At 33.8% G+C, this 16,108-nt stretch overlaps 1 protein-coding gene across 1 annotated transcript in view; it reads left to right on the top strand.

The window, feature by feature from the left end:
- ZCWPW2 (zinc finger CW-type and PWWP domain containing 2) overlaps positions 1-16,108 on the top strand; it is an 88,373-nt gene that overhangs the window by 42,107 nt on the left and 30,158 nt on the right. The window contains exon 4 of the mRNA XM_036030560.1: positions 9,381-9,498. Coding sequence (XP_035886453.1) covers positions 9,381-9,498 — 118 coding nt within the window. The remainder of the gene's footprint in view (positions 1-9,380; positions 9,499-16,108) is intronic.

Genomic DNA, 16,108 nt, shown 5'->3' with positions numbered 1-16,108 from the left:
AATCTTGCCAACTTAGAGTAAACAAAATTCCTATTTATGTCTAAGGAGACTTAAACAGAGTAAGAAACACATTTTTTAAAGCAGTGTTTGGTTCAAGTGTTCAATAATTTGAGTAAGTTGTCTAAATAATCCAGAGCTGATTATTGAAGATTATGTGAAGCTATGTTAAAGGTGACAGATGAGAGGAAGGCAGCTACAGGAAGCCAGTGAGTGTGTGGTGCACACAGGTGTGATGTGGCTATCTTCTAGTTTGCATCAAAGGAACGGAATGCTCTTACTCTAGATTACTGGTTGCTGTTGCAGAAATCCAATTTAAGGAAGACAAGATATCCTTGTGATTAACTTTGTACTGAATTGCTTTAAGTGAAAACGATCTGCTCAACAGAGGAGGAGAGTGATAGCTTTGGCATGAGAGTAAATAGAACGATGCATCAGGGCGATACATGGTTAGTCAGTGAGCTACACTGCAAGTTTGAGTGTATAAGTAACAGCAGTTGACGTAAATCACCAGGGAGAGTACTTTATAATAGGCAGTAGTGTCGATCCTCATTTAGTGGGGATGCATTCCAAAGGAAAATTATTTTATATTTCTTTAGATTATGAAATCTGTGACTTATATCCCCATATTTTAAGAGGCATATTATGTAAGATATAACTTATAGTAATGGTCAATATTTGAAGTCATTTTAGTAAATTTATGATGCCAATAAAGCAAGCTAAGTACTTACGATTCTGGTTTTCCAGATTTTTAACATATGTTCAATATTGTCTAAAAGATACATTTTCTAAACTTAAGTACTTACTTTGCAGTTAACTTTAATATTGACATAATTGAAATGTGAATTGACAATTTTGGATTGTATATGCTGTCATTGTACCTACAGGACTGTAATGAAGCCTTACCATCCCACAAATGGGGCATGTGAAGAAGCATTTGATTGAATGACTATAGTTGTAAAATAGGGTACTCTTTTTTCAATACCATTTAAAGTACTTGAAATTAGATACACTTTTTAAAAACATTACTAATATAATAGGATAAATCAATGACCCATGAAACACTTTACAGATTTGAACTCTATACAAAAAAAAAGAAAAGTCTAAATTATTTTAGGAGTAATAGTACCATCTCATAATGCTAGATAGTCATCATGCTTATAAATTTCTTTTTAGCTTCCTATAAAATGTAACAGCCTTTCATTTTCATCACCAATTTCCTGACTGGGTTTCACCCATACCACCCTGAAAAAAAACCCCAAAGCCTATTTATTATGCTCAGTAAATATTTACTGAGCTCCTATTGTTTGTGACTCTTCTAGGCTCAGAAGTGAACAAAACAGACAAAACTTAAATGCTCTCATGAGACTTAAATTAGTGGGATAAGACGTGTAGCAAACAAATAAATAAAGAGATGGTATGTCAGTTGTTGCTGAGTGCCACGGGGGAAAATTAAGGAAGTGTGAAGGAGAAGGGTGCCAAGAGGTGGAAAGACTACAACCTCCTATTATTCTAATCTTCAAAGTCCCTAAGCTAGGAAATTCTTCCCTACCAGTCAAATACCAGTGGTTACTTAGTAAGAACTCGTTTTGACTGCATTTTTCCCTCTCTCTTATTCCAAAAAGTAGTCAGGCCCCTGGTGTTTCCAGGTCTCAGGGGAGTTTTCTATTGTGGGATCAAAGCAGAGCTTCTCTGTCTTCTTGACCTGAGTTCCTTGAGGATGGGCAGGGTGGGCTGGGAACACAGAGGCCATGCCTCTGAAAGGGACAGGCAGGAGCAGCAAGGCTGAGAAGAGATTCTGTCACCCCTGGAGGAGGATAAAAGCTCGTCAGTGCCCTGGATAGAGGCAGGACCTCTGAGGATAGCCAGACAGTGCACTCAGGGAGATTGAACCTGTACCATCAAGGTCTCCGGCCTCTGAAAAGTTTCTTTTGTTCAGATGTGGCAGAGAAGCTGTTAGACTGCCTGACTTCAAGGGACTTGAACAAAGAAGTTATTCATGTAACTATTTTATATTTTATATACTATAGGCCCTCACTCTTCGTTCACCATATTTTTTTCCAATTTATGCAAACCTAGAGAAAGTAAGGGGTGGCCCCCAAATGATTAAGATGAATTAACCTTGTTGGATTAAAGCTTTCTCATTCAGTTTAACAAAAATCAGATATTGTGGCATTGCTTATACATTCAAATATTAGAAATAAAAATTATCTGCTACAACTCCAGGCTATTCCATTAAATATCTTGATTAATTCTCATGTACAGAAGCGATCTTAAAATACAGAGCAACAGAAGACATGAATTTCTGCCAGATTGCAGATTTCTCTTCGCTGGCCTTACTGGGTGGACAAACCATATGTTCTTTTCTTTGAATTTGCTACTCTGTATTAGTGTATGGTGATAACACTTACCACATTCAGTGAGTTGAAAGTTACTGAGAAGTGTCATTCATTTGCTTCCTGGGAAATGTAAAAATCTTATTGGGGCCTTCTGTGAGCCAATAGCACTTGGTTGAAACAAGGTCACACAAGAAAGTAATTTACAAGCTTTTCAGTTTTGGACATAGCCATGAATTTTCTCAGATATCGGGTACTGTCTTCCCCTATATAACCTTTTGTTTAGTCACAAACCTCTTGCTTACTCCAAATATTTGCATGCTTATTCATCTATCAAGAATACATCTGTCAAGAATTATTTATTCTCATAAATTCACAAAAATTTTAGACTGTATGTCTTCCTTCTCTTTCCATTATGATTGTTTATTTTTTTCCCTTGACCCCAAATTTAATGAAACTGATTGAGAAAACTCAGGTGGTCAACGTAATATAAAAATAATGAAGGACTTGATATTCACTCTTGGGATTATAGAACATACTGGAATTTGAAGGTGCCCAGCCTTTCCCGTAGTCTGATCTGAAGTCACTGATCTTAATTTTTAACTTTATAAGCTTTTAGCTCTTTGAAAGTTTGATGAGGAGTTACCTTGAAAATTTCCTTCTTAAACAAATGTATTTAAAAATATTTTTGTGTTTTGTTTTGGGGTGGGAGATAAGATAATTTGGAAGTTCTAAAATTATTAGATATATTTAGGTTTTATTGAAAGGTATAGGTCTTTAAAACTACAAAAGCTGAGAACAAAACAATTATTTTCACATTGCAAACTGAGGTATAAGGCTATGTATGCAAGACTATAAGGAGGTGCCCAAATTGGCTTGACCCAATTTACACAAGGATATAAAAGGTTAAGGATGAACATGCAGAAATGTCTTTGGAGAAAATGGTGGTGTACTGTGGCGTTTTCCTTACACTTTCTCCTTCCCCATTGTGGGAGAAGGAAGGAGGTCATTTTCCGGTATTAGTGATTTTTGGAGAGCTCGATGTATGTACACTAGAACTTGAACAACACAGCATACTGGTATCCAACTTTCCTCTGAGAAGTCTGCAGAGTGAGAGTTCCCAGTTATCAGATCTGGCACCAGGTGAGGAGAGTGAGAGGCACTGGGAATGGCTAGCAGTACCACAGTTTTCGAGAGCAGCAATGCAGGCAGCATGAGAGAGAGAGAGCGCCAGGAGTCATTTTAGAAGGGTCTCCACCAAGACTGCTTCCTCTCCTGTGCAGCCTAAGCAGAAAGATGCAGAAAAGTGATCATGGCTTAGGGATAAAGCAGCCAGCTAGAAGAAAACCACCCCCCCCCCCCCACACACACACACTCTCTCTCTCTCTCTCTCTCCACCCCCCCCTTTCCCTTCCCCTTTTCCTCCTCCTCCCCCTCTCCCTTCAAACCTAGGAAGCACCAAACCAGATTGCCATGATAGCAATCAAGTGAAAACATCTTCTGCAACTTCCTTTCTATTCTCTACACTGAACACCTCCAGCTGCACAGGGCCTAGATGTGGGGAGAGAAGGAGAAGCACACAGAGGACAAGGAGCCTGTAGCCTGAATATACTTCTAACTCATGGAGCACAAAAGCTTTCACTTGAAATGAAGTTTGGAATTTTGTCTCTTACACACAAGTAGAAATTTTACCTTTTTAATTCTGGGGCACTAAGTAAGTACCTGTAGGACATTTTATTTGAAAGTCACCAGGAAAGTCCTCTTGCTGTAGATTTCAGCCAAGGGTTAAGAAACATCTAGACTCAAGTCAAAAAAGTGAGTTTGAATGGCAGTTACTGTTAACTTGAATTTGAATCCTATTTTGAATAGTATTTGGCTTTGAACGTTTCCTTGTAAATCTGAAGTTAATGACCTATTTGGCTTTTGAATAAAAAGGTAAAGGTAAATCTTTTCATGACTTTACAAGATAATTTTCTTTTAAAATAAATGATAGTTTCCCCCTTAGCATTGACTTATTCAAAACAGCATTGTGTCCTTTGCTAACTTTTGTTCAAAATATAAAACTTCAAGTTGAATAATTATCTCATTAAATACTATAGTATTTTAAAATTTAACTTAATTACAGTGTTATTACTAGAATTCATTCAAAGTTAATATTCATTCACCTTTTGCAAACTTCACCCTAGTAATTAATATATAGAATGAATCTATTATGTTTCATGAAATGCTGAGTCTTTATTTTTTTCTTTGTCAACCCCAAAACCTTGGCAGATTCCAGTTGGAAAATTATGATAATGTCTGAAACAGCTTAGTTTATGAAGGTGATTACAAATAAACATTTCTTTGGTAGCTTCTGCAGAATAATCCAATTTAAATAAATGTGGATCACTTAAACATGTCTTGAAAAATACATGAACTCATTCAACTGAAAGTTTGATTTTTATTAGAGAAGAAACTTGTTAAGATAGGAAATTTGAGTTTTTTGTAAGTATGCAGAATTACTACTATTATTTAATTGTCCTGGTAGAGTTGGCTAACATAATTAGAAAGAAACAAAAGTACATATAGAGGAAAGGAAAAAAGCAAAATTAACATTATAAGTAGATTATTTACCGGGAAAGCCCATGGAATTCAAATGGAAAAACTATTATACATAAAACTATTGTAAACAATAGAAAAACTAAACAATAAGAAAATTCAATTTCATGGCAGTTACAAAATTGCTATAAAGTTGTAACCAGTGTGAAAATACGAAGGGATAAAAATTCACATTCATAATAGCAACAAATCATAAATAATACACTGGAGTAAACTTAAGAAGCATGTACTTGATATATATGAGTAAAACTTTAAAATGCTACTGAGAGGAAATAAAATCTAGGTAAATGGAAAGATATAAAACTCTTCTTGGTTGGGAAGATTTAATATGGAAAAATGTCATTTCTTCCTAAGTTAATTTTTATGCAATCTCAATTTTAAAAAATTAAAAACTAATTCTAAAATATGTAGGAAAATCATATACAGAAGAGAGACTTAGGTCTATAAAATATAAAGTCATAATGAAGCTCCAGTTGTTAAAGGAGGTATTAATAGTGATTTCACAGAGTAATAGAACAATATAGACTCCAAAATAGACTCAAAAGTATTTGGAAATATTTAGTGGTAAAGGTTGTATTTAAATAAGTAAAGAAAAGTTGTATTGTTTAACAAATGGCTAGCTACTTTGGAAAAAATTATGTGGAAGCTGTACTTTTCACCTCACATCCAATTAGTTCTGGAAGGATGAAAGATTTAAATGAGTACAAAAGAAAATACAAATATACTAAAAATAAACTATAAACAGGAGATAATATTTATAACAGATACTAAAGGACTCCTTCTTTAATATATAAAAATCTCATGAATCAGTAAGAAAAAGGCCAATATAAATACTAACACAAAAAATATAAGTGATTTTTTGAAATAGGAAAAAGTGATGAATAATTTCTGGGGATGTAATGTACAACATGGTGACTGCAGTTAACAATATTGTAATATACACCAGAGAGTTGCTAACAGTAGGTCTTAAATGTTCTCACCACACACACTCAAAAGTTACCATATGAGTTGGTAGAGGTGTTACCTAACCCTATTGTGGTAATCCTCTTCCAATATATAAGTATATTAAATCACTATGCTGTCCTCCTTAAATTTCTACAGTGTTATATGTCAATTATATCTCAGGAAAGCTGGAGAAATAGGAAAAACTGCTATAATTACTGAATTTAAGAAGTGAAAATGATAACAAGAAAATAATTAAAAATGTTGACAGAGACCCAAGAGTTTGGTAATAGAAGTGTTCGCCAGGGTGTGAGGAAACATTGTTTTTGGTCACATTGTAAGATTGTAACCACCTCATTCAAGAATTATTTCACAATAGTTTCCAACATTTAAAATATAAATAACATTAAATGTGGTAGTTTAACATCTAGGAATTTATCCTTCAATATAGTTTCATACAGGCAAAATGCCAATGTGTAAGAATTTTATTGCAACATTTTTCCAAATTATATAACATTAGAAACACCTAAATGTCCATCACTAGGGCACTTGTCAAATAAATATGTGGTACATACTACGTCTGTGAATTTACATATATCTATTTTCTCATTCCCTAGGGTATCTCATCCAACATTGTGGCTTTATACCATGTGTGTTGAAAATTCCTAAGTTTTATATGCAGTGCAGTTCTCTCTCCTGAATTCCCTTACCAACCTGCTACTTAGTGTCTCTGCTGGGATGGCATAATAAACATCTCATGTTCAACATACCTGAATTCTTAATTTTTCTCTCAAATCTCCCTCCCTATCTCAGCAGATAGCAAATTCCATCCTACTACTTGCTGAGTCCAAAAGCTTTAGAGTCATTTTCTCTTTCTCTCACAACCAGTTTTCAGTTGGTCAGAAAATTGTTTTGCTCTACCTTCAAATTGTATCTATTGTAGAATTCTACCACTTTTTACATCAGTGGATGCTACCCTGCTCTATACCACCATCAGTTCTTGCCTGAATTATTGCAATAGGCAATGGCCCTACATTTATACCTTCCTCTGCATAGCCTTATGTCATGAAAGCAACCAGAATAATTGTTCTAAAACATTAAATCAAATCAAATGGTATTCTGCTCAGAACTCTGCAATGACTCCCATTTCACTCAGAGAAAAAGCCGAAGTCCCTGCAGTGGCCTGAAAGGACCTCCAATGTCTGGCACCTGTTATTTTCCTGACATCATCCCCTGTTACTCTCCCTCTCCCTCACTCAACCTCAGCCACCTTGACTTCTTTGATACTTCTTGAATACACATATATTTTCCTATGCAGAGAATTTTTCTTTACCTGGAATGCTCTTTCCTTGGATATCCACATGACTAACTCCATAACCTCATTCAGGTCTTTGCTCAAATGTCACCTTTTCAATGAGATTTACTCTGACCACTTTATTGCCTTACGTTTTTATTACACAGTATTTTATAACCTCTTATAACATGCTGCAGCCTTTACTTATTCATTATGCTTATTGTAGAGATTCTGTTTCATTGGCCAGAATGTAAACTTTGTTTTCTTCAGTGATAGATTCTGAGTGTCTAGAATATGTTCAGTCAATAAATTAATAAAACAATCTGCAAGACAAATAAATAACTCAAAGTATATATAAGTGGGGCATTCCTTAAAAATATATAGGTGATGTAAATGCTTATAGAGGCATACAGTATTGCTGGAAGACCAAGAGAAATTGGAAATAATGGGTGCTTTCTATACTTTTAAAATAAGCACCTATCACTTCTTTGATTAAAAACTGAACTCATAGAAAAATGCAATGCATAACTGAGGCTAATTCTGGAATTCAAAATTCTTTATGAGCCTTAACTTTGTTTCTTATAAGATATTTGATTGTACTACCACTAGGTGGCACATACCTACTAGTAAATTCTTGAGACAGACACAGGATACCCAAACTCACCAAAGTTCACTTTATCTATATATTGCATTGATTTTTCTTGAGAAATTTCCTTAACTTCAATTCTTTAGTGTTATATCAGCTTTTTGGTGGTTTTCCACTATTTATAATTTTTACTTAGCATTATTATAGCATTTGAGCTGCAGAAATACTAGCTAAGATATGCTTAATTTAGTGTAAGTTTTCAAATTTTTATTGAATTGGTTATCTCTTCTTCAACTTTTTTCATATGAAATAATGAAATTTAAAGATTTTTTGTACAAAAATAGATTTTTGTTTGATTAAATTACTTTGCTGCTTTTATACCAAATGAATCAAGTCCAGGACCACCTGCAATTTAACAGCCAATTTCTGAATGCTTATATAATATGCAGAGAGATTAGGCAAATGGGTACTGTGGAGATTACAAAAGTAAAATATTATTTATTGCCTCTGTCTTCAAGGATTTTTCATTTTATGAGTGGAGACAGCCATGAATGCAAATTAACTATAATACAAATCAGAATGTAATAAACAATTAAATGAAAATATTAAGTGTAGTGAGAACCTGATAGTTAATATTAATCTGAGAACTCCAAGAATAACGTGACATTTGAGAAGAGCCCAGGTAATTTTTATAGTTATTTTTAACCTAGAGAGTCTTTGATTGTTTTTCTTTCTGAAATACATTTTTGAAAAACTAAATAAACATGGAAATAAAGAACAAACTGACGGTAACCAGAGGGGAGGGAGAGGGGGATAACAGGGGAAAGAAGGGGAAGGATCAAGTCAAGGAACCTGTGTCAAGGACCCATGGGCAGAGACAATGGGGGTGGGTGGCAGGATGGTAGGACTGAATGTTGGAGGTGAGTGGGTAGGGCAGGGGAAAGTAATGGGGGGAAATGGAGATACCCGTAATTGAACAACAATATAAACTAAATAAACACTTGGAGAGAAGTGCTGCATTCAAGTAGAATAAAATTTACTAAGTGTTTTTTCCTACTCTGGCAAACTATAATCTATTATTTCATTTAATACTCGTAAGACTTTTGATGTATGTACAGCTATCCACATTTTACAGATGAAGAAATTGAGGTACAGAAAGTTTAAGGAACTTGTATGAATATGTTGACTCTATGCCAAAACACCAAAACTAGATATGAGTTGAATTAATTTTCTTACAATAAGAAACTTAGCTTTACAATTTTTACCACTTCAGTATCATTGCTTATGTTACTTAAAGGGAAATCAACATTATTCTAATAAAATGTATTAATATTGACTACTTCGTTACATTGGTAGTCTTAATTTTTATAACTTTCTAAGTGTGATGTGAATCATATTAAAATATTAGTGAATCAAGAATCTGACCCTTTGGCTATTAACATGCAAAATCTCTACAACTTCACTATATTCTAAAATAATAATATGATAATAATCAGATATCAAAGTCTAAGTAATACATTGTACAATGCTTAAATGAGATTAAGTTCCAGCTCAACAACTAAATCAAGTAGATAGTAAAACAAAATTTTATGTTTACCATGAATCTTACTTTTCTGTGTTTCTTTAGCCAGGAGAATGTAAAAACAGAAAGAAGAAGTGGTATGAAAGTGCACTACAAGAAGCATCCCGTCTTTATGGATGTTCTCCTGAGCAAAGACTGGACATGTGCTACCTATCAAAACAGGGTATATGACTTTTAACCTTATGCCCTGCCCCTGAATAAGGGTTTATTCAGATGCATGCTTTCTGAAGTATGTATGCATGTTTAAAAATCTTTCTTTATGTCTTTGTCCACTGAAAAATTATTTTTGTGTGGATTAATAGTATATATTTTACTCTCTGAAACTATTTTTTTTAATGACTACACATGCACCCTATTTAAATGCAGTGGTTTTAATTAGCATGTCTGTCATCTTCTTTGCTCTTAGATTATTTATATAGGTCCTTTTGTGTATTTCAAAGCATATATTTCAAAATTAGAAACCATGACTTTAAAATATATTTCTGGGATAAAGCTTTCATTGGATATGCTGTATTATTTCAGAACAAAGTATTTTTCAAAATGTTTTGTTTTTAAATAAATCATGGCAGAGATTAAAAAGATCATCTTCAATTTTCTTTTTAATTAGGTAAAAATATGATAATTATATTTCAGGTCATTTTCAAAGTTTTCTTGAATCATAAATATGGTTTATAGATAGCTTTTTAAATGAATTAATCATAAGGATTATAGTAGATACATTTTTAATTCTAAAAAATATGATTATTACATGAAGGTGTTGATTTTCAATAAACTTAAATATGATTTTAATTGTTTTTGCTTAGTAACCATGTTTAATTTTTTTATTGTTCAATTTCAGTTGTCCCCATTTTGCCCCTATTACTCTCCCCTGCCCTACCTACTTCTGACCTCCCACATTTAATCCTCCACCCCTGTTGTCTTTGTCCACCCGTCCTTCATCCATGTTCCTTGATGATCCTTCCCCTTCTTTTGCATTATCCCCTTCCCCCTCCCCTCTGGTTACTGTCAGTTTGTTCTTTATTTCCATGTCTCTGGTTCTATTTTTCTCGCTTGTTTGTTTTGTTGATTAAGTTCTACTTATAGGTGAGATCATATGGTATTTATCTTTCACTGCCTGGCTTATTTCACTTAGCATAATGGTCTCCACATCCATCTAAGCTGTTGCAAAGGGTAGGAGTTTCTTCTTTCTGCAGTATAGTATTTAATTGTGTAAATGTACTACAGTTTTTTTTTATCTACTAATTTACTGATGAGCATTTAGGTTGCTTCCAATACTTGGCTATTGTAAATTGTGCTGCTATGAACATTGGGATGCATAGGTTCTTTTGAATTGGTGTTTCAGGATTCTTAAGGTATAATTCCAGCAGTGGAATTGCCAGGTCAAAAGGCAGTTCCATTTTTAATTTTTTGAGGAAATTCCATACTGTTTTCCACAGTGGCTGCACCAGTCTGCATTCCCACCAACAGTGTACTAGGGTTCCCTTTTCTCTACAACCTCTCCAACATTTGTTGTTTGTTGATTTGTTTATGGTTGTCATTCTGACCAGTGTGAAGTGGTATCTCTTTGTGATTTTAATTTGCAACTCTCTGATGACTAGTGATGCTGAGCCGAAGTGGTATCTCTTTGTGGTTTTAATTTGCAACTCTCTGATGACTAGTGATGCTGAGCATCCTTTCATATGTCTCTGGGCCCTCTGTATGTCCTCCTTGGAAAAGTGTCTGTTTAGGTCTTTCACCTGTTTTTTAATTGGATTGTTTGTCTGCCTGGTGTGGAGTTGTGTGAGATCTTTATATATTTTGGAGATCAAGCCCTTGTCTGAGGTATCATTGGTAAACATATTTTCCCATGTGGTTGGGTCCCTCTTCATTTTGCTGGTGTTTTCTTTAGCCATGCAGAAGCTTTTTAATTTTATGAAATCCCATTTGTTTATTCTTTCCTTTATGCCCCTTGCTCTAGGGGGGGACATATTGGTGAAAATATTGCTGTGTGGAATATATGAAATTTTCCTGTCTGTGTTCTCTTCTAGGACTTTTATAGTGTTGTGACTTATATTTAAGTCTTTTATCCATCCTGAGTTTATCTGTCTTATGAGGCCCAGCCTTTTCACTTTACCATAGTAATCTTTTTTCTACTTTAGAAAAGTTTAATATATATACTTTAAAACTTGTATGTGAAAACATTTTATTTGAGAAAAAGTTTAAATGTTAACACAGCCACCTAACTTAAGATTTTAAAGCAAATCTATAGGTTAGAAAAGAGTAGAAAAAGAATGACAAGCACATTACTCTGGTTTACTCTGAGACCAGGGAAAGAGACATTTATTATCATAAATGTGATTTTCTTCCTTGTGTTGAAAATACAATGTCTCTGTTATTAGCAATAAAGGTTGAATTCATTCTGTTGTCACAAATAAAAGTTTATGCTTTGCATGTAAGCAATATAATATTTGAAATATTTAGTTTTTTAAAACATTAATAACTTGAAGTAATATAGTCATTTATTTAAAACATTATACTGTACCCATTTTATACTAGCAATAGACCCACTCTCAATAAGTTATGGAACTTTGCCTTTGCCACTTTTGTATATGCCAGGTTATTTATGTCTGGGTCCTTGGGCATTCTGGCTTGTCTAGAGACCCTAGAGATGGCTTATTTTTCATCAGGTCTGCAGCAACAGATCACTTTCTCTCTGGAAGTCTGATGATTTTTGCATATAGAATTTTATGTAAGTCAGCCTGAATATTGAGAACCTTTTGCCTAAACACTTTCATTTTTTCCGAAGTAGGTAAAATGGAGGGGCATGAACACACCACTAGGAGTTCATTCAGTCTTTGCCACTGACTCACTCACTTTATATTCACTCTTCACTATCTCCAAAGTAGACAGTTTAATCCTTGTGTCTGCTTAGCTTTCAGGGTGAATTCTAGAGCGCATTTAGCTTTTCACTGGGTTTAAAAGTAGTTTTGAGAGATAATCAGCTGCTATTTAGATATTTTACAAAAGATGAGTAACTTAGAAGCAAACCATTTATTTAATCCTAGCAACTCTGAGGATTTCTTCACCCCAACATTTCTTCTTCCATCCTGGAAATAATTACTACTGATTTTTTGGGCCTCAATTCTTCCTGCCCTGCAGAAATTGTTGCACTATTATGTTTGATGCAACTCTTTGTTGAAATCTTCAGAGTCAGTAAATGATATGTAATTATAGACCCAGTTGGATTATGGCAAATTCAAAGTCCTGTCCACATGATTGGGTTGTCCTGTATTTGTTGTGTTAACTATTACTCCAAATGAGCGATTCTACTGGGGCTACAAAGCTTTTTCTTATATTGGAACATTCATTATAATTGTATTTTCAAAATGAATAGGGTATTATCTATACAGTCTTTTTATACTTCAGCCTTAGGATTTTGTATTATTTATAAAATTAATATTTTGTTACATGTTCTACATTTTAGACTAAATGTCCCTATCTCTACCTTTTTATCAGAATTATTTTTTAAAGATAATTTTAATTTTAGAGTAATTTTAGGTTTACAGCAAAATTAAGCAGAAAGTGCAGAGTTTCCATATGCTCCTTACCCCTCCACCATCAATAATCCTCTCCATAGTAGTAGATTTGTTACAGTCTATGAACGAACATTGACACTTATCTTCCAAAGTCCATAGTTTACATCAGGGTTCACTCTTTGTGTTGAACATTCTATGGATTCTGACAAATGTGTAATGACATGTATTCACCATTGTAGTATCATATAGAATCTTTTCAATGGCCTAAAAATGCCCTGAGTTCCACCTAGTCATCCCTACCCTTTCCCCACACCTCCATCAACAACTGGCAACCACTGATCTTTTTACTGCCTCCATAGTTTTTTTTTTTTTACCTTTTACAGTGTCATAAAGTTGGAATCATACAAGATAATAGCCTTTTTATATTGGCTTCTTTCACTCAGTAGTATGCATTTAAGTTTCGTCCATGTCTTTATAGCTCTTTTGTTAGCACTGAATAACATTATGTTGTTTGTGTGTACCAGAGTTTATCCATTGACCTACTGCTGGACATTTTGGTGGCTTCCAAGTTTTGGCAATTACAAACAAAGCTGTTAAATATATTCATGTATAGGGTTTTATATGGCCATACATTTTCAACACTTTTAGGTAAATATCAAGGAGCGCAGGTGCTGGATCATATGGTAAGAATATATTTAGTTCTAGAAGAAATAACTAAACTATCTTCCACAGTGGCTGTGCCATTTTGGATTCTCACTGGCAGTTAATGACAGTTCCTGTTGCTCCACATCCTCACCCACCTGTGGTGGTGTCATTGTTCTGGTTTTGGCCGTTCTAATAGGTGTGTTGTGGTGTTTCATTGCTCTAATTTGAAATTCTCTAATGACATATGATGAACATTTTTTTCGCATGTTTGTTGCCATTTGTAAGTCTTCTTTGGTGATATGTCTGTTCATTTCTTGTTTTTTAATAAATCTAGTAGTTTCTTACTAAATTTTAGGAGTTTTTTGTATACTTTAGATATCAGTTCTTTGTCAGATATGTATTTTGCAAATATTTTTCCACTTTGTGGATTATTATCTCATTCTCTTGACACTGTCCTTTGCAGAGCAGCCATTTTTAATTTTAATAAATCTAGCTTATCGTTTATTTATTGTGGACTTTGCCTTTGGTATTATATCTAAAAGTCATCAGCATGTACAAAGTCTTCTAGATTTTCTTCTATGTTACTCTCTAGGAATTTTACAGTTTTTCATTTTAAATTTAGATGGGTAATCTTTGTTGAGTTACTTGTTGTGAAATATTTAAGGTCTATGTCTATATTCAGTTTTTGGCATGTGAATATCTAGTTGTTCCAACACCATTGTTGAAAATACTATCTTGTTTCCCCCATTATATTGTCTTTGCTTCTTTGTCAAAGATCAGTTGAATATATGTACACACAAACACATGAGTTTATTTCTGAGCTCTCTAATCTCTTTCATTGTTATATTTTTTATTAGTTTTCCCAGTATCCACAGTCTTGATCATCATAGCTTTCTAGTAAGCTTTGCAATCAGGCAGAATCAGTACTTTGACTTTGTCCTTTTCATTATTGTGTTAGCTATTCTGGGCCTTTGCCTTTCTATGTAAACTTTAGAATCAGTTTGTTGATGTCCACAAAATAACTTGCTGAGATTTTGATTGAGATTGCATCAAATCTATAGATCATATGGGGAAGAACTCACATCTTAACAACATTGAGGCTTCCTATCCATAAATATGGATTATATCTACATTTATTTTGTTCTTTGATTTTGTTTAGCAAAATGTTTTATTTTTCTTTGCATAGGTCTTGCTGATATTATGTTTATGCCTGTTTTATCTTGGGGGTGCTATTGTAAATGGTAATGTGTTTTTAATTTAAAATTCCACATGTTCATTGCTGGTAAATAGGAAAGTACTTGACTTTTATGTATTAACCTTATTTGGAGCCTTCTTTGTTCCAGGATTTTTTAAATTCTTTTGAGTTTTCTACATACATTATCATGTCATCTGTGAACAAAGTTGCTTTTATTTCTTTCTTCCCAGTCTGTGTCTTGTCTTGTCTTGTCGCGTCTTACTGCACTAGCTAGGAGTTCCAGTATAATATTGACAAGAGCAGTGAGGGGAAGCATCTTTGACTTATTCCCGATCAAGGTGGAAAAGCTTTGAGATTCTCTCCATTAAGTATGTATTAACTATAAGTTTTATGCAGATTCTTTTTATCCAGTTGAGGAAGTTTCACTCTTTTTCTAGTTTGCAGAGAGTGTGTATCATAAATGCATGTTGGATTTTGTCAAGTGCTTTATCTGTATCTATTCATATGATCATGTCACTTTTCTCCTTTAGCCTGTTGATGCCATGGATTACATTCATTGATTTTTGAATGGTGATACATTAATGTTCAAAATCCAGCTGAACGTTGAACCAGCTTTGTGTACCTGGGATAAGTCTAATTTGGTTGTGGTGCATAATTCTTTTCATACGTTGTTAGATTTGATTTGCTAATATTTTCTTGATAATTTTTGCATTTATGCTCATGAGAGATGTTGATGTATGGTTTTCCTGTACTGTCTTTATTTGGTTTTGGTATTAGGATAGCACTGCCTTATTGAATGAGCTAGGAAGTATTCCCTCTGCTTCTGTCTTTTGGAAGTGTTTGCAGTGAATTGATAGACATTTTTTCTTAAATGTTTGGTAGAATTTACCAGTAAATTCATACTTGCTAGACCTGTCTGTTTTTGACAGAGGGGTGTTAAATTCTCCAATTATAATATTGGACTTATCCATTTCTCTTTGATTCCTATCAATTTTGCCTCACATATTTTGACACTCTGCTGTTGGATGAATTTATATTGATGATCATTATGTCTTCTTGGAGTATTGACCACTTTATCATTATGTGATGCTCCTCTTCATTTCTTGATAATTTCCCTTTCTTGAAATCTGTGTTCTTTGCAATTAATGTAGCTACTGCTGCTTTCTTTTGAATAGTGTGAACAAGATATATTTTTCTCTACCCCTTTACTTTTAATCTATACATGTCTTTATATTTAAAGTGAGTTTTTTATAGATGACATATAATTGGGTCCTCTTTGTTGATTCACCCTGATAATATCTTTTAATTGGTATATTTATATCATTGTCATTTAAAGTGCGTATTTACATAGAGTGAGTTAATAACTAACATATTTGTTATTCTTTTCTTTTTGTTTTCCTTGTTCTTTGTTTCTATTT

This window comes from Phyllostomus discolor, chromosome 7, assembly GCF_004126475.2.
Source record: "Phyllostomus discolor isolate MPI-MPIP mPhyDis1 chromosome 7, mPhyDis1.pri.v3, whole genome shotgun sequence".
Taxonomy (NCBI): Eukaryota; Metazoa; Chordata; class Mammalia; order Chiroptera; family Phyllostomidae; genus Phyllostomus; species Phyllostomus discolor.
Note: the sequence above shows the minus strand (reverse complement) of the source record. Positions and strands in the feature narration are given on the sequence as shown.